The sequence below is a fragment of the Ostrea edulis genome, chromosome 5 (assembly GCF_947568905.1).
Source record: "Ostrea edulis chromosome 5, xbOstEdul1.1, whole genome shotgun sequence".
Classification (NCBI taxonomy): domain Eukaryota; kingdom Metazoa; phylum Mollusca; class Bivalvia; order Ostreida; family Ostreidae; genus Ostrea; species Ostrea edulis.
In genome coordinates this window covers 23,952,514-23,974,841 of record NC_079168.1, presented here as the reverse complement: position 1 = coordinate 23,974,841, position 22,328 = coordinate 23,952,514, and the positions used below count along the sequence as shown (strand labels likewise).

At 35.1% G+C, this 22,328-nt stretch overlaps 3 protein-coding genes across 6 annotated transcripts in view; 1 reads left to right on the top strand and 2 right to left on the bottom strand.

Moving 5' to 3' along the window:
• The window catches only part of LOC125648956 (pyruvate carboxylase, mitochondrial-like), a 34,092-nt gene extending 32,868 nt beyond the window's left edge, over positions 1 to 1,224 (bottom strand). For both annotated transcript variants that reach the window (XM_048876028.2, XM_056165536.1), the window contains exon 1: positions 847 to 1,224. The gene's annotated coding sequence lies outside the window, so the exon portion shown is untranslated. The remainder of the gene's footprint in view (positions 1 to 846) is intronic.
• LOC125648957 (TAF6-like RNA polymerase II p300/CBP-associated factor-associated factor 65 kDa subunit 6L) lies at positions 1,224 to 15,612 on the top strand. Of its 2 annotated transcripts, none has more exons than XM_048876035.2 (11): positions 1,224 to 1,401; positions 3,858 to 3,944; positions 4,789 to 4,939; positions 5,914 to 5,964; positions 6,151 to 6,245; positions 6,875 to 6,952; positions 7,998 to 8,099; positions 8,827 to 8,951; positions 9,374 to 9,506; positions 10,565 to 10,693; positions 14,047 to 15,612. In XM_048876035.2, the coding sequence occupies exons 1-11, from the start codon at positions 1,225 to 1,227 to the stop codon at positions 15,331 to 15,333; spliced, it is 2,415 nt and encodes an 804-aa protein (XP_048731992.2). In that variant the 5' UTR covers position 1,224; the 3' UTR covers positions 15,334 to 15,612. The 2 variants fall into 2 exon arrangements, with proteins under 2 accessions (XP_048731992.2, XP_048731991.2); XM_048876034.2 differs by having other exon boundaries at positions 5,914 to 5,976.
• Positions 15,613 to 15,686: 74 nt separating this feature from the next.
• Positions 15,687 to 18,586, bottom strand: LOC125648958 (alpha-ketoglutarate dehydrogenase component 4-like). Of its 2 annotated transcripts, none has more exons than XM_048876036.2 (4): positions 18,483 to 18,586; positions 17,136 to 17,190; positions 16,825 to 16,994; positions 15,687 to 15,799 (listed from the first exon to the last, which is right to left on the bottom strand). In XM_048876036.2, the coding sequence occupies exons 1-4, from the start codon at positions 18,510 to 18,512 to the stop codon at positions 15,782 to 15,784; spliced, it is 273 nt and encodes a 90-aa protein (XP_048731993.2). In that variant the 5' UTR covers positions 18,513 to 18,586; the 3' UTR covers positions 15,687 to 15,781. The 2 variants fall into 2 exon arrangements, with proteins under 2 accessions (XP_048731993.2, XP_048731994.2); XM_048876037.2 differs by having other exon boundaries at positions 16,825 to 16,991; positions 18,483 to 18,584.
• Between the last annotated feature and the right edge of the window lie 3,742 nt (positions 18,587 to 22,328).

Here is a 22,328-nt window from a genome sequence, read left to right as displayed (position 1 = left end):
AGTGATGCTAACATTGCACCAGCAATCACCTACAATCATCATGTAGCTTACAAACTCAGGTCCCTTCAGCCCTTGCCTACATTTCAAATCATTCCAAATCCAAAATAATTTCCCATTCTCAAACAAAATAAGTGCAGCTGCCTTTAACTACTTATAGTCTGAAATTCTGGGTTTCTTTTTTTCTTTCTTCTTTCTTTCATGTGTTAGATCTATATGTTTGACACTCATGCATGTCAGAGGTCAAAATTTTATTCTGAAAATAAAAACTCTTTACCACCCTCCCTATCTCCTTAGATTCTAACTAATTACATGTAATTTGCTACTGTCACCTTTCTCCTTCAATTCTAACTTGATTTGCAACTGTGAAAATTGCCATCATTACCAAAATAACAATATACTAAATTCAACTGCAATGTTACACAATTCATTTTTTTTTTTTTTCAAATGTTTCATAACAACCATATTATAATGTAGATATATATATCTATTTATCTAGAGGAAACAACATACAAATTTAAATAAATTATGTAAATTATTTTTGTTATATATATATATATATATACACATATAAGCTATGTGTTGCATTGCTATATTTTCATTGCAAACATTTACAATACCGCAAATTTCTCGTTTCGGGTACTGGCAGTACTGGGCGGTATTTAGACTCTTTCACAACACTCTGCTAAAACACGCATATCACGCGTGGCACGCTTTATTTATGTCATGAAACTCGTGCATAATTTTTCAAGTCCTCATAAGCAAGTGAAAATGATACTAATTGTGAAAGAATTCCATCCTTCTATAAATATGAAATGCAACAATAATGAGTATCGATTTTCATCCTACCTCGAATCTCGAATCTCTCGATGTGCGTCTGCAAATTTTTACAACCGGATATTGATGCAGCTTTAGTACAAGCGGAACCCGAGAGGGAAGCTGCCAGATTTATTTGTTTTTCTGTTAGGCAGTTTGCACATGCTACCTGTGGAAATTATTCTGTTTCCATTTAAGTTAATGATATTCAAAATAGAAAATGGCAATTTTTTAGTTATTTATGGTAATTGGCCCACCTATTACTGAACATATTGTTTTTCTAAATTTATCCGAATTTCCTCTGCTTTTGTTTTTATCGGATAGCATCGTAGAACTTTCCAAGTACCAATGTAAAAACTAAAGCGCATACTGCATTGTTAAAGGAACTTGTATGTGTATTTATCTTACACAATGGCTGAAGTTAAAGAAGAAAAGAAATTCTCCGTATTTGATGACAAGAGATATGCAGTTATTACAAGGGAAAGCATTAAAATCATGGCGGAGTCGGTGGGATTTAGTGAACTGTCTGATGACGCGGCAGCTCTTCTTTGTGAAGATGTTTCCTACAGGCTGAAGGAGGCCACACAGGTATTTTTGTAGTGGATTTATGTTTTAGGGTTGTGTTAACTTTTGACGTGACGCATACTGCCATAGGTCTAAATTTGTAGTACTTCACTCTGCTGCTGACATCTCAGTATGAGTGAAAATCACTTCGAATCTCAATGGAGTGGAATCTCTTGAGAGTTTTATCTTCCTGTAAGTACACTCGTACTGTGACAGTTCCACATCACTGAGAATCTGCATGATTTGTGGTGTGTTCTTAAGACTAGGGCTATCATATATATAATTCCAAGGGGAGATGGTTAAAAGATAGGGTGTTTTAAAAGATATTCTTAAAAGACAAAGGGAGATCATATAACTAAGGACTATGCCTGTGCAAAGGACTATGCCTGTGCAGAGGCCTGGAGGTTATAAAACTTTTTAGAGCATGTTTTCATACTCAAACTCCATGCTCTTAATCGTACTCATTCTCAAAAGTAAAGGTTATAAAACTTTTATAAAATTATTGTCATACTCAAATGGAGTACATGCTCAAGATTTTTTGAGTATGCTTCGGAGCTTGCATGCTTAATAGTTGTTCTCAAAACAAATTTAACAAACATGTATGAGTATGGTAAAAGTTTTATAACCTCCAGTGGCAGTTCTTCGTGTGCCCTGAACAAATGTTCAATGAAATGAATCAATCAAGTTTTTTTTTTGCTGATGGAAAAATTTACACAATATAATAATGCAGCTTTGATTTACTCTCCTTTGCCACTAGCACTCGTTTTGGAGTTATGCCGCTTTAAAGCTGACTGTGTCACAAAATACACACACTTTATCTACCCTCCGTCAGCCATTACGATGGCATCACTGTTAATTCCCTATGTACAGTCTAGTTTGTTGTTATTTTATAGCTTTCAGCTCAGGTTCAGATTTTGATCATATACGTCTAGTGTTCCAGAACCACTTGGTCACTTTTCAATGACTCATGGCACAGAGCATCCTTGAGTAATGGAAATTGAAGTTTGCTCATATAAGGGTCATTGCTCCCTTCCAAGGGGAGATGGTTAAAAGATAGGTTGTTTTAAAAGATATTCTTAAAAGACAGAGAGATGTTTAAAAGATAAGGTGTTTTGAAAATCTTCTTCTGAAGATAAGGGTACAATTTGTCAGATTAATATTTAATCATTTTTATGTAGTATAGATACAGGTATGTTCATGTCATGACCTGTGGGCATAAGATGAAGGAAACCGTTGATGTAGTTTTATGTTTCCTCAACTTTTCAAAAGTACAGTTTTTTTCAAGTAGATGTACTTGCATTCTTATGTAATGTAGATACAAGTTTGTTCAAAACGTAGCCCCTGGGGTCAGGTCAAAATGTAACTGCTCCTGAAAGTGTGTGGTCTATCAACCTCTTTGTTGCAGTCCTGACAGTTCTAGATGCCCAGAACTATGAAATAATTGCGCCCATGTCTCATTGCAGGAAATACAGCTGAAAATTTTACCTTGTCACCTTCTCATTTTGATTTAGAATAATGACATAGGTTTATAGAGAATAATGACATAGGTTCATAGAGAATAATAGCATAGGTTTTTAAGAATGTTGTAATTTGAAGAGTTTCTTCTGACCAGTTTTAATCCTGTAAGCAGTAAATCATCACCATTCATTAAATACTCCGAGGAAGTAACACAGCTGAAGTTAAATAATGAGGTTCAAATCGATAATTATTCTTGTGAGGTTGACACAAGTGTTGGATTTGATGATTGTTCTTGTGAGGTTGACATGAGTCTTGGATTTGATGATTGTTCTTGTGAGGTTGACATGAGTCTTGGATTTAATGATTGTTCTTGTGAGGTTGACACAAGTCTTGGATTTGATGATTGTTCTTGAGAGGTTGACACGAGTCTTGGATTTGATGATTGTTCTTGTGAGGTTGACACGAGTCTTGGATTTGATGATTGTTCTTATGAGGTTGACACGAGTCTTGGATTTGATGATTGTTCTTGTGAGGTTGACACGAGTCTTGAATTTGATGATTGTTCTTGTGAGGTTGACACAAGTCTTGGATTTGATAATTGTTCTTGTGAGGTTGACACAAGTCTTGGATTTGAAGGATTTTTCTTGTGAGGTTGACACAATCAAGTCTTGGATTTGATGGCTGTTATTGTGAGGTTGACATGAGTCTTGGGATGTGGTTGATAGGCATCTGGAATTTTCGGAATAGACAGCATTGCAATTAAATGCACAGGAATTCAATTCCAACACAGTTCTATTAATCTCTGGTGGTGTGAGTGGGAATTCAAAATGGCGAGTACCGTCTAAATTGTGTAAAAGATCACAGTGTTATGTCATTGGAAAAAAGATTGGAATTTCAAGGGCAAGTCTGTTCAAAGAAGCAATATTTTTGCAATTGGAACTTTGATGGTGTAACCGTATAATTCATAAGTACTGAATTGTACATTTTTCATGATCGAGATTGACGTGAGTTTTGAATTTCAGAATTCCATCCAGTACATGAAGCATGGAAAGAGAAAACGACTAACTACAGAAGATTTCAATCAAGCACTGACAAACAGCAATGTTCAGGTACATCATATAAATGTTAGAAATAGTTCATACAACATGTTCAGGTACATCATATAAATGTTAGAAATAGTTCATACAACATGTTCAGGTACATCATATAAATGTTAGAAATAGTTCATACATGTTCAGTTACATCTGATGAATGTTAGAAATAGTTCATACAACATGTTCTGGTACATCTGATGAATGTCAGAAATAGTTCATACAACATGTTCAGTTACATCTGATGAATGTTAGAAATAGTTCATACAACATGTTCAGTTACATCTGATGAATGTCAGAAATAGTTCATACAACATGTTCTGGTACATCTGATGAATGTTAGAAATAGTTCATACAACATGTTCAGTTACATCTGATGAATGTCAGAAATAGTTCATACAAGATGTTCAGTTACATCTGATGAATGTCAGAAATAGTTCATACAACATGTTCTGGTACATCTGATGAATGTTAGAAATAGTTCATACAACATGTTCAGTTACATCTGATGAATGTCAGAAATAGTTCATACAACATGTTCAGTTACATCTGATGAATGTAAAACTTATACAGTACCAATTTTGATGCACCAGATGCGCATGAATGTCAGAAATAGTTCATACAACATGTTCAGGTACATCTGATGAATGTCAGAAATAGTTCATACAACATGTTCCGGTACATCATATAAATGTCAGAAATAGTTCATACAACATGTTCAGGTACATAATTCTGAATATGAATTTCAGAAATAGTTCATATAAGTACATGCACTTCTGTAAAAATTATATAATTCACAAAATTCTTTCCTACACAATTTTGTCCACAGAAATTTTTCTTTAATTTTGAAATATTTTTTTAGCCTATTAGTGGACATCGATGCCAGGATGGGACAAGTTTTAGACAAACAAAGGAAGGAGAGATTTTCTTCACAGATGATGAGGAGATGGACCTTTGTGAAGTAGGTCTGGATGACTGCACACCATGTGAACAAGGAGAGACATCTATTAAAGGTATACCCACTAAATGTAATATTGAACACTGCACATGGTGTGAACAAGGAGAGACATCTATTAAAAGTGTACCCTCTAAATGTAATATTGAACACTGCACATCATGTGAACAAGGAGAGACATCTATTAAAGGTATACCCACTAAATGTAATATTGAACACTGCACATGGTGTGAACAAGGAGAGACATCTATTAAAAGTGTACCCTCTAAATGTAATATTGAACACTGCACATCATGTGAACAAGGAGAGACATCTATTAAAGGTATATCCACTAAATGTAATTGAACACTGCACATTGTGTGAACAAGAGAGACATCTATTATTAAGGTATACCCACAGAATGTAATATTGAACACTGCACATGGTGTGAACAAAGAGAGACATTTGTTAAAGGTATATCCACTAAATGTAATTGAACACTGCACATTGTGTGAACAAGAGAGACATCTATTAAAGGTATACCCACAGAATGTAATATTGAACACTGCACATGGTGTGAACAAGACAAGATATCTATTAAAGGTATACCCACAGAATGTAATTGAACACAGTCACTGCATGTCATGTAACCAGGAAAGACATTTATTACATGTAAAGGAATATCATAAAATATAATGTGACATTGAAATAACTTCAATTCATTTTCCTAAAAAAAACAAAAAAAAACAGTGCAAACATATCTGCTCAGGTTGTAAATCAGTAATTAATCGCTTCAATAAATATCCCAGACCCAGGTCCACAAATTAGATTTGTGCAGATGAGTCCAGGACAGTGAATCAGGAGAAGATAATGGTTTGTGTAAGGATGTGTCCGTTTAGTTACTTCACAGGTCTTGTCAGGTTATGCAAAGTAGTCACATTGTTTTCTCCTTTTATTAAGAATAAATTTATTCAGATATTTTCTATTGCATGCACTGAACTGACTTGATGCACCAGAGTGTTTTTTTTTTTCTATTGCCTTTTAAACTTGCAGCTCAGTGGCTGGCGGTGGAAGGGATCACGAAGTCGGCATCACAATCCCAAGGTCAGTCCCAAGGTCAGTTCATTAGATTATACGTATGCATTTGAAATATCTTTAACTTTAATGACTAGTCCCTATCACAAAGTTAAACATCATAAGACACACACCCCACCAATAATAGTAATTAAGAAAGAATCGTGAAAATCCATACCACTGAAATTTTATAATTCTGATTGGTTGTCAATTTAGGAAAACCTCTTAAGCAGGAAAACAATGACGTCTTTCTGAAATATTATGAGAACATCTCTAAAGCAGTGCTTGGCAATGATGTGAACTTCATGAAGGTAAGGAGTGGGGGTGTTGTTTTTTGGGGAGGTGTGGTTAATATTGGGGGGGTATCGTGTTAATTGTTTTTGGGTTTTAATTTTTTTGTGTTGACTAAGAACTGAACAACGAAACTCACAATAAAAATGTTATATCTATACACTGGGACAATATTTAATTTCTACAGAAAATGTTAATTCAAATTTCAAACTGCACAAGGTTATCTTTATTTATTGATAAGTTTAAATACCTTGTACCATGCTAATAATTGTACAGTACATTGATTAATCATGAAGCACAAATTGCACATTGTTTAATCATGAGCACAAACTGCACATTGTTTTATCATTAAACACAAACTGCACATTGTTTTATCATTCAACACAAACTGCACATTGTTTTATCATTAAACACAAACTGCACATTGTTTTATCATTCAACACAAACTGCACATTGTTTTATCATTAAACACAAACTGCACATTGTTTTATCATAAGCACAAATTGCACATTATTTAATCATGAGCACAAACTGCACATTGTTAAATCACCAGCACAAATTGCATATATTGATTTGTAGAATTTTTACATGTCCTGTTTTAGAGAATTGTAACACTGAATTTTAACAATGATAAATATATATATTTCAGACGACCCTTCAAGACCTCCGCACCAATCCAAACATCACCTCATTTCTCCCCTGCTTTGTCAACTTTATATCCAGTGGGGTATATATCATTGCATTTCGAGAATGAAGTAGGAGAAATTTTATGCTCTATCTATGTTGGGAGACCAATAGAATCTTTCATTAGTACGAGTGTGGGATAGGGAAATTCCACCGAGGAGACAATATTCGCAGTCTAGGACAAGGCTTTGCCGAGTCCTAGACAGCAAATCTTGTTCCAGAGGTGGAATTTCCCTATCCCATACGAGTAAATAATGAAGGATTACTTTTCTCACCTTTTACTCACAGTTTAGTGCATAAATTCAAGAGCTTCGAGGAAATCCAAAATTATCAAAATCCTCATTTGAACTTCAATTCAAAAAACTAATTAGATAGCCAGAAAGAGCATACCTGAAAATGGTTTAAAACCCAAGGTTGTCCATAAGGAAGCTGTATCAAAATAAAATTTAAAGAAAACAATACAAAATATTTTTACTTCACTGTGTAACGTAAATCTTCACCGTGTAACGTAAATCATAGAAAATATATGACGTCACAATCAAATGACGTTGCAGCAGTGTGAGACAGAAATTTCTCATATGGCTGTCTCGCATGGGTAAAGTCGATCTCACACTGGTGATAATGTGAGAAAGAAAATTCCCCCAAAACCATAAAATGATATACTGGTATATGTACAAGAATCTAATTGCATATCTGTATACTGTAATATGTTAAAGGTTATTAGATATTAAAGATTATGATTATAGAATGAAAATATATGAGTTGGTGCTTGTTTTGCATCATTCACAGTTGAGATAAACACAGCTGTAAAATGAATGTCAGCTGTGTATTTATAGATAACCCTGATGAATAAAATCGAACCAGAATGACATTTGACACTAAATTTACTCAAATTGTATAAAAATTATTACCAGGTAATCAATATTTTATAAACTCTTTGGAGTGCCCAATCCAGCCATTCAATGCCTAACATTGAAAGTGTAGTGGTTAATTAAGGCCAGATACCTCAACAGAATGTTAAAGAACCATGTTGTGAAAACCACATTATGTGTGCACAGTTATAATTTCATTGTGCTTCTTGTGCTCAGGTGAAGACCATCAGCCACAATGTTTCTCAGATGACGAGACTTCTGTACACAGTCAGTGCTGTGATCAGCAACTCCAATTTATACGTGGAACCTCAACCGTATGTAAGTCAGAAATAAATGTATGTGGAACCTCAGTCTTATGTAAGTCAGAAATAAATGTATGTGGAACCTCAGTCTTATGTAAGTCAGATATAGATGTACATAGAACCTCAACCTTATGTAAGTCAGAAATAGTTCAAGTTGTATGTGGAACATCAACCTTACATGTATGTAAGTCAGAAATAGATATATGTGGAACCTCAGCCTTATGTAAGTCAGAAATAGATATAGGAAATGATGTACGTGTATTCCTGTTTAGTTTTGGGTGTGTGTATGTGTGTTGATTTTGCAGTGTGACTTATATGTTTGTTTTTCTGTATACCTGTTTTAGAGTTGGATATTAAGATTTATGAAAATATGCTGCATTACTAATCAATTCAAATATTGTAATACTTCATACATGTAATGTGTAATATTTACTGATGAGAATTTAAGAAGGAGCAAAAGAGACTTAGTTGGATCAAAAATTAATCCGAGAAGATGTGGATTATAGACAATTAGACATCAAGGATGTGGATCAAGCCATTGTGTAAAACAAGCAGTGATAAGGGGAAGGGGGGGGGGGGTCAAAATAGTATGCAAAACAATATGCTAAAATGAAGACTGCATTTTTTATGGTATTGATAAAAGTTTTTCACCTATAATTACTCAGAGATTTCAAAAACTGAAATTGTAGCTATTCCATGAATTTTATACCATATTCCAATTTTGATGAACTTTTCTTTTGTAGTTGAATCACTTGGTTCAGGGAGTCAGTTACTGTCTGCTCGAGCCATTGGCAGCCTCAATAAACCCATCAAATGACCACTGGACTTTACGAGATTATGCAGCGCGAGTGTTGGCCCAGATCGTACAGTATGCTTTAATCATTGCTAGTCTGTCACCATTATGTTACAATATATAGTGTTCTGACTTCAGGTATATAGGAAATTTATTATTGAACACTGCCAGATACTTACAATTTATCTATTAAATTAATGTATCGAGGCAAAATTTGTGTTTTATTGCACAGTATTAGTATAATATGTTTAAAAAAGTTCTCTGTGACCTTAATTTTTCATGTCCTCTTAATGGGAGATTTGGGGGCCTATCATTGTAGATCTGTCTGTTTGTCTGCAAAAACTTTAACCCTGGCCATAACTTTTGAATGCTTAGTGTTAGGGCTTTCATATTTCACTTGAGTATTCCTTGTGACAAGACCCTTCGTTGGGAACCAGAACTACTTTACTGCTGTAAGGATGCATCAGTATTTCACAAACATAACTTGTTTTTAACAGTACATGGGCAAGTCCAATAAACCATCTGATGAACACGATAATTAGGAATCTGAAGGAAGTGTTGTGTGATCACGCCAAGCCTTTCTGCTGTCACTATGGAGCTGCCGTGGGTCTACAGGCCTTAGGACCACAGGTTAGACAAAGAAATAACTTTCAATGTACATACATTTTTGGAAATCTATATCCCAAGTTCCGAGCAGTGACCCTTAGACTGTTGGGAATATACTGGAACTAATGTACTGGAACTACCATGTCCAGGCTTTCAGAAGAAATGTTGGGATTTGTCAGAGCAAGGTCCATTGAAATTGGGTACAATGACTTTGTTATGAGGTGTAATTCTCTCCACTGAGAACAAGGTTCCCATCTGACAGTGTGAGATTTCTGAGCTATAATTCTCTCCACTGAGAACAAGTCCCTGTCTGACAGTGTGAGATTTCTGAGGTGTAATTCTCCACTGGGAACAAGTCCCTGTCTGACAGTGTGAGATTTCTGAGCTGTAATTCTCTCCACTGGGAACAAGTCCCCATCTGACAGTGTGAAAATCGGCATACTTTGCCGTGGTCATTGTGACTTTGAAAAAGAGACCCAACATCTGTATTCACAGATTGAACATTTATAATTGTATTCCTAGATGTTGCAGAAGCATTCCTTTAAAAGCCATGGATACATACAATGTATGTGTTTATACTTTAGCTATAATTTAGAACAGAATAACACAGTGTCTCACTTTTAATTATAAAACATCAAAATCATCAGGACAACAGTCTGTATGTCACCTAAAGATCTGCATTAGCATTTTCGTATAGTTACAGTTATCTGTGTATTATATATGAATGCTTTATTTTCTTTAGGTGATAGACGATGTCCTCGTTCCTCAGTTATCTGTGTATTATATATGTATGCTTTATTTTCTCTAGGTGATAGACGATGTCCTCGTTCCTCAGTTATCTGTGTATTATATATGTATGCTTTATTTTCTCTAGGTGATAGACGATGTCCTCGTTCCTCAGTTATCTGTGTATTATATGTGTATGCTGTATTTTCTCTAGGTGATAGACGATGTCCTCGTTCCACAGTTATCTGTGTATTATATGTGTATGCTTTATTTTCTCTAGGTGATAGACGATGTCCTCGTTCCTCAGTTATCTGTGTATTATTTACATGTATATATGTATGTTCTATTTTCTCTAGGTGATAGACGATGTCCTCGTTCCACAGTTACCGGTGTATTGGCCTCATTTGACCTCCGTCCTTGAGGACAATTCCTTCTCCAATGCTCTCACCAAGGCTGACGCTTTCAAGGTCTATGGAGCTCTACTGGTACGTGAACACTCTCATTTCAAAAACACTTTATTTTCATAAGATCAGGGCATATTGGTTGGTTGGTCTGTTGACTTTTTATGCCCCCCTTTGAAAAAGAGGGGGCATATTGTTTTGCACCTGTCGGTCTGTCGGTCGGTCTGTAGACCATGTGTTGTCCGCTCAATATCTTGAGAACCATTCACTTGATGATAATGATATTTCATATGTGGGTTAGTTATGAGTAGAAGAGGATCCCTATTGTTTTTCAGGTCCAAAGGTCAAGGGTCAATCTACTCTCGACATAGGAATATAATGTCCGCTCAATATCTTGAGAACCCTTTGCTTGAAAGACATCAAACTTGGCACACTGGTACATCCTAAGGAGTAGATGACCCCTATTGATTTTGAGGTCATATGGTCAAGGGTCAAACTGGGCATAGGAATATACTGACCATTCAATATCTAGAGAACCCTTTGCTTGACAGACATCAAACTTGGTATGCCAGTACATCTTCAGAAGAAGATGACCCCCATCGATTTTGAGGTCACATGGTCAAAGGTCAAACTGGACATAGGAATATACTGTCCGTTAAATATCTCGAGAACCCTTTGCTTGACAGACATCAAACTTGATACACTGGTACATCTTCAAGAGAAGATGACCCCTATTGATTTTAAGGTCACATGGTCAAAGGTCAAGGGTCAAACTTGACATGGGAATATACTGTCTGCTCAGTATCTTGAGAACCCTTTTCTTGACAGACATCAAACTTGGTACACTGATACGACTTCAGGAGAAGACGACCACTATTGATTTTGAGGTCACATGGTCAAAGGTCAAGGGTCACACTAGACAGGAATATACTGTCCGTTCAATATTTTGAGAACCCTTCACTTGACAGACATCAAACTTGGTACACTGGTACATCTTCAAGAGAAAATTACCCCTATTTATTTTGAGGTCACATGTTTAAAGGTCAAGGGTCAAACTGGACATAGGAATATACTGTCCGTTCAATATCTTGAGAACCCTTTGCTTGACAGACATCAAATGTGGTACACTGGTACGTCTTCAGGAGAAGACGACCCCTATTGATTTTCAGATCACATGGTCAAAGGTCAAGGGTCAAACTGGACATTGGAATATACTGTCTGCTCCATATCTTGAGAACCCTTTGCTTGACAGACATGAAACTTGGTACACTGGTACATCTTCAAAAGAAGATGACACCTATTGATTTTGAGGTCGCGTGGTCAAAGGTCAAGGGTTAAACTGTACATAGGAATATACTGTCCGCTCAATATCTTGAGAACCCTTTGCTTGATAGACATCAAACTTGGTACACTGGTACATCTTCAGGAGAAGATGACTACTAATTATTTTAAGGTCAGATGGTCAAAAGTCAAGGGTCAAATTGGACATAGGAATATACTGTCCGTTCAATATCTTGAGAACCCTTTGCTTGACAGACATCAAACTTGGTACACTGGTACATCTTCAGGAGTTGATGACCCCTATTGAGTTTTAGGTCACATGGTCAATCCACTCTTGACATAGGAAGATATTGTCTGCTCAATATTTTGAATTGATGATACTACTCTCAATTAAATGATGTGTGTGTGTATAACCCTTTTCAATTTTGCACCATGGGGGACATATGTGTTTTACAAACATCTCTTGTTTTAACCTTGCATTCCCATAATATTTGGCCATCAATCGTGGCATAGTTGTTATCTGTTTTTGTCCATTGTCATGAGTTAACAACAAACATTTTTAAATTCTCAAATATTACTAGCCAAGGCCAATTTTTATATGCCCATCATGCCAGACGGATTGCATTATGGTATAGTGTACCTGTCGGTCTCCACATCTATCTGTCGTTTAGCACCTTACATTATAGGACAAGAACCATCAAACAAAGTACAATGTCTCCAATGATTAGAGGAAGATGCCAATTTTTTAAAAGGTTAAACTTGCGTGATTATCAGGCTAGAATTATCAGACTTGTACATGTTCCCAAATGATTCGAGGATGAAGCTTATTGTTTTTCAAGGTCAAAAGTACATGGGTTATTTTGTAGGCACAAAACAGGGTAGAGAGTACATATATGTACTAACAAAACTTGATGCACATATTCAACTATCATAGATGGATTGTATTATAGTGTGGTGCAATGTTTCTTTGTGCCTCTATTCTTCCATCAAACCTTGTAAGAAGGATAAAAAGAGCACTGATAAGACCAAGATGATCAAACCTGGAATGTGTTCTCCATGGTGAGAGGAAGATGTCTGTCATGTGGGTAATCACGAAGGAAGAACAGTACTAATATAAGTACATGTACTAGCTGCACATGTTTCTAATGATGTTGGTGCCAAGACTTGAAGTATATTTGAAAAATTTTGCTTCTCAAGTTTACATTTTAGGAGTGAAAGCTCTTCAGTTACAAAAATTGTGAAAATTTTGTGAATCTCGGCCTCTTTGAAAAATCTTTTAAAAAATTAACGTTTTAAAAATATTCTTTTTTACTCTGTGACATTGAGGAAACAAACTGTGTGCATAGTCACGACTAATAAGGAGCCTTCTGCCAGATTGTGAATTCCATGGCCCCTTGTTCAGGCATTTTGGTTCTAGGGTGGGGCTTTAGGATTCAAAAAGTGAAAATGCAATTTAATAAAAAAAAAAATTGTAACACTTGTGGGGATTCTAGTGTTTGGGTAGTGTTCTTTTAATGATTCTTACTGTGCAAAATGTGTTACTACTTTTAGAATTCTGGGCAACAAAAACAAAACCAATTGTACAAGGTCAGTTGGCTAAGGTCAAGGTCACTGATTTAAAAAAGCTGAAAACCATTTATATAGGCTTCCAAGTGGGGGGATTTTAAAAGTTAAATGTTGATTTGGCATACAGCATGAAATGAAATTATAATGTTAGATTTAAATATGTAATTTACAGGTACAGGGTGTATCTACAGTTTTTAGTCCTTTTTATTTCTGGACAGCCATACATATTGTACAACTACAAGAAAAACAAACTCAGTTTTCCTTCAACTCTTACAAAGTACATGTAGTGAATTGGAGTGCCAAAATTTGAAAGTTTGAGTTTCAGTTGTACATCTGCATTTGTAAGAAAACTTTTAAAAAATTTGTATTACAATTTATCCCTAGAAATTTTGCAATGTTATTGGAGCAAAAATGACTTCATTTAACAATTTTTTTAAAAAAGAAATATATCACAAATTAAAAGTTGACTCATTTATCACACTACACTGTACATATATTTAACTTCTATAGATTGTATTGTCAGTTTTCCACGTCTTTACAACAAAGAAATTGAATATGTCCAAATATGTTGACTTTATTTGTTTTTTCAGTTAAGTGTGGAATCCTTGATGAAAACACATGTAAAACAATATGAAGACTTGCTCCAAGAAAAATATGAAAATATGGAATTGTCAGACATCTTAAATCAAAACAGTGGAGACTTACCAACCCTTCAAAATGGGAATTCTGTATCCGATGCACAAAGCACCATTTCGAAACTGTACAATGAAATGTATGAATATTTTGGTGACAGTATGACAAAATATATTCCTGACTTCAATGAAAAGTTTCATATCAGACAGAAAGTGTTTACCCCAAAATTGAAAGAAAAGCTGATATCTCTGTCTGATGCAGACAGTTTTAAAAGTGGTGAAGAGCTTTTGAAAGAATTCATGGAGCAGGTCAAATTACAGCAACAGTTGGATAAAGAGAAGGCAGAAAAAGAACGCATTAAACGTTTGATAAACGAGGAAAAACGAGCAAGAGATAGGAAACACTTTGAGGAACATCAGAGACTAATGGAGGCTGGCAAAAAAAGACTGGAAGAAATCCGACTGGCTGAAATCGAAAGAGAGCGAGAAGAAATGGAGAAATTGAAACACGAAACAAGGCGAAACAAGAAAGTTGCTGAAGAGAGAATATCGAAGATGCTGAAAGACGACAGTGATGATGATTTTGGTGAAGATGCAGTTATACCCTACAGACCTGTAAGAAAAAGAACTAAAAGTCAGGTTCAGTATTATCCCGTGGAGTCACCTGATAGCAACGAAGATGACCCCTCATACTCCTTACCTGGAACCTCCAAAGGTGGCGAACATAAAAAGGGCATCAAACTCAAAATCATAACTCGCCCTGGTAAACTTCCCAATGTGAAAATAGAGGCCCAGTCTAAGGAATCTAAAAAGTCATCTCCACTCAACTATCAGACCCGAGTGTCCCCCCACCACAAAGAGCCAAAGTATTCCCCCAAATTATCCCCTCATGTTCACAGGGAGGCCAAAAATTCTCCCCATTCATCAAAGGAGTACAAATCTTCCCCTCACACTCATAAAGACTCGCCCCACTACGCTCACAAAGACTCACCAGAGCCAAAGTATTCGCATCACTCGAGTCTGCCCCAAGATCCAGGGGAAGCTAAACATGGCAAGAAAAGAAAAATAAGTCAGAAACGAAAGGACGAGTTCGAATTTGAGTCCGATCCTGAGGATTTTCCTCCCATGTCCTTTAAGCCTAGTTGTAATTCTTCAGAAGGGGAGAGCTCAGAAGGTGCAGAGCTTAGAAAACCTATCAAAATGAAACTCAAAGTGAAAGATTCAAAGGAACTGACATCCGATTAAAGTGTAATACTCTGGGGATACTACATGTATGTAAATGTGTTTCCTGATATTTCTGGGAGTAAAATTGACATCTCTGTTTCACGAGAAAACAAGATTTAAAAAATTCTCATAGGAAGCAACAACTTGATGATAGGTAACAAGAGGGACAGATGTAAAGTCAATGAACAGTATTGTTTTAGTCTTCACAATGCAATGTACTACATGTGCAGTATTTTATTGAATTAAATCAAAGAAGAAAAGATGTAAATCTGTTACATATTCTCTTCATTGGAATCTTAATATCAGAGAGTAATTTTCATGTTTTCCTCAACTATGCACCACAAATCAAATTTATGTTAAAGAACTCAAACAAATTGAAGATTTTTTTTTTATTGTTAACATGGCCATAATACACTATACACATAATTACAATAATTCAAAACAGTTCTATTGCTCCTTTTCTTCATTGTCAATCTGGACCACCTCTCTAAAAAAAAAAATTCAAATTTTATATTTTAAAATGCAGGCTTACATATGTAGATATCCTCATTCAACCAGCTAGTTATAAAAATATTCTATGTGCAAATTATTCAGTTCTTGTGCTAGAGATAAGACTGCTTTAAGAAAAATATTGATTCTCAGAGACAATCTCATAGAAAATGTAAAATCTACTGAACTTCTGTATAAGACCCCCTTTTTAAATGTTTGCACTTTCCTGATTCAATCTTATGAAATATCCATGTTTGCTCTTTTATATCAACTTGAAACTTCAGGTTGTTAGATTAGCAAATCTTTTTTACTCCCCCACCATGAAATAGTTGTAGTATATAGTGTTCCTGTTTTCCATCATTCTGTCATAATTCAATTTCCGTTTATTATCTCTGCTAGGGACATACAAATTAAACTGAGATTTGGTATATAGATCAACACAATGGCTCCTGCTGAATAACTTTTTTTTTTTTTTTTTTTTTTTTTTTTTTTTAAAGAATTGTGCTCCTTGGATTTTAATTTTTTTCCCAAACAAATCATAGTTTCTGCTCATTATCAATCTGTATATATATAATAATAATAATATAGGTCTGTACTTTAGTCAGATTGGCTGATTATCACAATCAAATTAAGACATTTTGGATTTAAAATTCTGGATATAGATATGTCACAAGAATACATAGCTGAAGTTTGTATTTGGGTAAGGACAAAAATTGGCAGAGGTAAGCCTCGTGAACTTAGAAAGATCCAAACAATTCCCTTGGACTTCATTTAAAATTTTTTAAAAAATCCAGTTTCCACTCAATACTGTTTATACATGTACATTTTGAATTGAAATTTGAGATATAGACATATTATAAGAATACATAGGTCATTATCAGGGTGATTTTCTCCATTGGAGGAGGACACTCAAACAAAATTTTAATTTTGATTACTTTTAGTCCATCAGTTTTGAAATTTTTAAAACATAGAGATAGATACGCTTTCAGAAGTTTTGCCGATATTTTCAAAATTAGATGATACCTGTATATATTCCATTTCTTCTATTGATAAAGGTATTCTGGCATACTTTCTAGATAATTGGTGGGATTCTAGGGTAGCTCCTGGGGCTGCAATGTTTGTAACTTTAGGTGTGGGTGGTGAAGTCTCGGTTGTAGACTGGTTACTCGAGGCCAGTACTGTGGAGTTGGCTGCTTTAAATACATTGTGTACATGGTAATCGAACATATATAACAAACACATTGATAATGATTTCATTCTGACTAATACAAGGGTCATCTTGAAATTTTTTTGGAACATTATCTGAAGAAAATTGGTACTTAAAGATGTTTTACCTTTTGTAAGATTTCCACCACGAAACCTTATAAGTGGAATATGTGGTTTCACAGTCTGTTGAAAAAGAGTGTTTGACATTAACAAATGACGAAAAAGTTTGGACACCCTTCTAATTCATTAAATATTAAAATTACACATGCAAATTGAAAATGAAGAATTGTAATTAATTTTCTTTTCACTCACTGACATTGTTTTTGTTCTGTCTGTCATTCTGTAATTCTGTCTGAAACTTTAACCTTGCTAATAACTTTTGAACAATAAGTGATAGAGCTTTGATATTTCACATGAGTATTCCTTGTGACAAGACCTTTCCGTGGGTACCAACATTTTTGACCCCTTGACCTTGGAGTTTGACCTACTTTTTGAAAACTTTAACCTTGTTTATAACTTTTGAACAGTAAGAGATAGAGCTTTGATATTTCACATGAGTATTCCTTGTTACAAGACCTTTCCGTTGGTATTAAAACTTTTGACTTTGACATTTGACCTACTTTTAATTTTTTTTTTACATTGGTCATAACTTCTAAATGGTAAATATTAGAGCTTTCATATTGTACAAGATCATTTCTTTTGACAAGATCTTTCTACTGGTACCAAGATATTTGCCCTTGTGACCTTGGCCATCTTCGGAATTGGCCATTATTGAGGGCATTTGTGTTTCACAAACACATCTTGTTTTAAAAATTGGAGTCTGTTTTATCAAACATTCATCTTCTGATGGCCATTTTTATCAGAATAGTTTATGATTTACAGATGATCGGTAAACAACAAAATCTATTTATCACTCCAGCATGTCCTATAGATCTACGTTAATTTGTTGTCATATTGAGGTAGGGTTGTTTTGGAGACATGAGAGTGTATTAAATTGCTGACTACAAGGAGAATTACTAAAAATTGTTGTTAATCCATGGCCAAATACAAATTATTATATTTGATTAGGCCTATGCATTGGGTAAGTAATTAGAGTTAACAACACGCACGTCCATGTTTGCAATTGTTTGAGGATAAAGCGGACTGAGGAAATTATCAGCTTGCGCTCATTCTGAATAGGGTGCAGGAAAATTACACCTCATTTTACTTCGCGAAGATCTTATACAAAGGACTCATGAAATTTTCATCGGAGTCGTCAAATTTTCGTGAAACTTGAGCTGCTTATAAACAACGGATTCGGAACTCGCCTTGAAAAAAATCCTTAGTGATAACCATGATCGTGTGGAAAGGCTCGTGTTACTGGGGGTTTCTTTTCCTCTATAGTTATGGATATATTGATCCAAGCACTATCATATATAGAAAGTACTTCTTTTCAATTACTTGTCATCATAAATTGGATAAAAAAACGAGCTTACTTGAAATGCCCTTGCAGTGGACGACGCCATCGCAAACCAGAAACTCAGTATAAATCATTAATTACAAAACCGGAGTCGTTGGAAAAAGTAAATCCGAAACTTCAATCTATATATCAAAGTGATATTCCGTTGGTTTTTCTTTATTGATTATTTTCACTTGCGTAGTTAACATTGCTTTATTGAAATTTTAACCTTTAAACCCTCTAAATCTTGTCCATATACAATCATTGCAGGTAGATTTAAAGGGGGTCGTGGGTGGACCCCCTAAATTTTCAAAAAGGTAAATCACGGGTCTTTTGTTAAAAAAAAAAAAAAAAAAATAGTAAACAAGAAAAGATCTTTTTTTTCCACTCTCAAAAAACTTTTGATTTATTGTAACTTTTATTGGGAGAACTTATATTTTTATTCCAAAAGAGTTGTGTCATTTTATTAATTTCACGGAAAATGTCAGAAAATAGTTAAATTGACTATGGACGTATGGTACATAGGAGACATATTTCAAGCCCTATAATTTATATAATGCGGGAGCTTCGCCCTGGTCTCATAAAGTTAAGCCGCCTAACTTTATTCGATCCTGGATCCGCCCTGACAATGACGTAGCTCCACCTTGAAAGGGGGAGGGGAGGGTCACTTTTGAAATTAGATTCTAAAAACAGGTAATAATATAGACACGTATAGGCTATAGCATCGTTTTTTAAAGTGGGGGGGGGGGGGGGCAACCGGAGTAGATATTATGTACAAAATGTAACCTCTCTAAAAATTAAACCACTTGTCCTGAACAATACATTAACATGGGGTCAAACCTATTCATAACTTTAAGCTTATATTCTACTCCTTCACTCTACTATCAAAAATAGGGGGGGGGGGGTCGCCTAATAAATATCTTTATTTGCAGATGTAAATCTGTTAAACATTAAAGGGGCAGACCATTCGGCAAACTTCGGTAGATTTCTGTACCTACATCTAACATTAGATGGAATCGGCCGAGATGATCCCTCCCCTTTAATTCTGCGTGCCTGTAATGAATACATTATTGTACGCACTCATAACACCGTGTTTTGTTTTGTTTTTTACCTGTTACTCGATCTCTCGTTCAGCAATGATGTAAAAGAAAATAGACAAACAACTTACCATTAAGAGTATAATTATTACAGTCTGAAATTGCAGGGAAGACGGATCCAGGAATTTTTGCTTTTCGAACGTTTTTATCACTCTAATATTGTTCAATAAGCTGCACAATGAGGGTATTGATCCGAAGGAGAAAGTTCTTAAAATTAATCGGGGGGGAAAATCTGACAGATTTGGTCCAAGGGGGCATGCTTCCTTTCTTTTACAGAAGAAGCGATAGATTTCTTTCGATATTTTTTTTCTTGATCTCCTTATAGTAACGGGAATACTCACGTTATATATATATGTGTGTACTACAAAACAATTAAATACTTCTCCAGTGTAACGGTTAGAGAAGATCTGATTTTAATTAGATTGTACTAATTCTAGATCTGTCACCAAAATAATTTTTTTTTTAAAATCCTACCTGAACTATTCATAACCACGCCTCGTGACTGTCTTCCAGAGAACGGAACATCGTAGTTATAATCTATAACGAGTGATATGAAATTATTTAAAGCTTTATCCATAAAATCATATTCTTTAAAATCTGGAGAAATGCCTATTCGTGATTTGAACCACTCACCACAACCTTTCTTCGAGCATTTAAGTTTTCCAAATATATAAATCTGTATCGTCACCCCCCTGAGAAATACTTTATTTTCATGTATCATGTAAACAAACCCAACACATCATAGGTTAAAATTTTCAACATTAATAGCGTATTGTAGTTTTACCCATCATTTTGACTCCTGTACAATTTTCTCCACATACAAATATTTTTGTAATTCTTTTTTCGTAAATTAGAATAAAACCGCCACCCTAGGAAACTACGAAACTTTGTAAAAATATTTTCCATTGCTAAGACTGTCATCAGTATCAGTATTTACATCAAGCCGACACTGATAAAAAAGAAAAAAGATATACAAACCAGGGGCGGATCCAGGAATTTTTGAAAGGGGGGGGGTACCATTAATTTTGGATTGGGGCATTGAACACTAAAACAGAGAAGGGAGAGTCCTGTCCACAAACACCTGTGGGATATGAATTCAACAAATCTACTATTACACTGTATATTACTACTTTGTATGGTTGGGCGCCGCAAACATTCTGATTATCAGAATTGTTGTGCATGCATAGTCATTATGACCATACTCTTTTGACCCGGTGTTGTAACGTAGACTTTCTCCCCGCATAGACACCCCCCCCCCCGAAAAAACGGACCCGGGATAGATTTTTCCCCATAGGGGAAAAGCACCCAGCATGTAATTTCCCCCTATGTACAAAGTCAGTATAGAGTTTCCCCCTGGGAGGAAAAACCGCCTGGTATAAAAAATCCCCCCCCTCCTGTTTCCGGATTTCATATGTTATTATTATAATAATAGTTTAATGAAATAGAACTATCATTAATATTACGATATTCATAAAATAAACGAATAGGTTTTTTTTTGTTTTTTTTGTTTTGTTTTTTTTTTTTTTAGATGTTGAAGTTGGGTAACACACTGAAAACTTTGAAATATAGAATACAATATGCTTCCCAAAAGACTTTAACGATGTTGACCAATGTTGATATTGACTATCATAATTAGGATTTTTCATAAAAAGTCGACTAAAAGATATACAATTAAAATATCTGAAAAGTAAAATAGACGAACTGTGCAAATAAAATTGAAGTAATTTAATTTTTCTCGTTTATTTGAATTCAAAATTTTAAATTAAAAAAACCCATTAACTTCTTCCCCAACTTCACTTTTTCAAATGTTAGATACTAGTAGATAACGATAAAGAATGAATTTTGATATACCATTATAAGATTTGAATAATTTCCCTTTTAAAAAAAATCATAAGATGATGATTGTTCACGATACACGAGACCCTGCTCAAAATCAAAATAAATAAATAAATATAATAATAAAAAAATAAAATAAAAAAATTCCTGGGTCTAGATAAGCAAGAGAATTCTAGTAATAGAACTGGAAACGGATACATAGCTAAACTGTAAGAAGAGGTGGGGGGGGGGTACTGTCATTTAGTTTTAGTTTAAACAATATTTATTCGTAAATAATTCGATGATAACGTTTACAAACAATGTCTTGTACATGTAATAGATTGAGAAACAAGCCAAAAGGCTTATATTAATCTCGCTCTACTGTCATTTAGGGGGGGGGGGGATTCTATACTGGGACGGGTTTTCCTAGGGGGAAATTGGATCCGGGTTAATTCTTCCTTTGGGGAAATTCTATGCCAGGCCCATCTTTCTGGGGGAAATGTCTACCCCGGGCCCGTTTTTTCGGAGGGAAAGTCTTTGCGGGGGGGGGGGGGGGGGATTCCATGCTACAACACCAGAACTCCTCGTATTCCCGGTGTGTCCAGAGATAATATAAAAATAGGTTCCACATTTTGTATCAGGGAATGGGTTCCATGTGACTTAGCGTTGAAAAGTCAAAAAGGAAGAAAAGTAATCCCTTAGGTTGCAGCACAGATCCCTCTTCATTATTTCCCTCCGGAAAACGGATCCGGTTTAAATTTTCTCAATAGGGAAAATTGTGTCGTTTAGAATTCTTCCCAAGCAGGAAGTCAGTTTAGTTCTTCCTCCATAGAGCTTGATTTGATATTGGGTGCAATATGGAAAATAAAGGAGCGAATCGAACTCTGTATTATCCCAGCATGTCCACGGGCCTTGGTTGAATCTATATGGAAATACTTTAATATTAATCTAACGAATTATTTAGAGGAAGA

Bases quoted from the DNA above. Each gene is read 5' to 3' on its own strand.
- LOC125648957 (XM_048876034.2), top strand. From the start codon at position 1,225: ATGGCTGAAGTTAAAGAAGAAAAGAAATTCTCCGTATTTGATGACAAG. The intron at 3,945-4,788 runs GTACATCATATA...ATATTTTTTTAG, and splicing joins TGACAAACAGCAATGTTCAG to CCTATTAGTGGACATCGATG. The intron at 9,507-10,564 runs GTTAGACAAAGA...TATTTTCTCTAG, and splicing joins TACAGGCCTTAGGACCACAG to GTGATAGACGATGTCCTCGT.
- LOC125648958 (XM_048876036.2), bottom strand. From the start codon at position 18,512: ATGGCGTCGTCCACTGCAAGGGCATTTCAA. The intron at 17,191-18,482 runs GTAAGCTCGTTT...CTTTTTCAACAG, and splicing joins CCACTGCAAGGGCATTTCAA to ACTGTGAAACCACATATTCC. The intron at 16,995-17,135 runs GTAAAACATCTT...ATGTATTTAAAG, and splicing joins TGGTGGAAATCTTACAAAAG to CAGCCAACTCCACAGTACTG.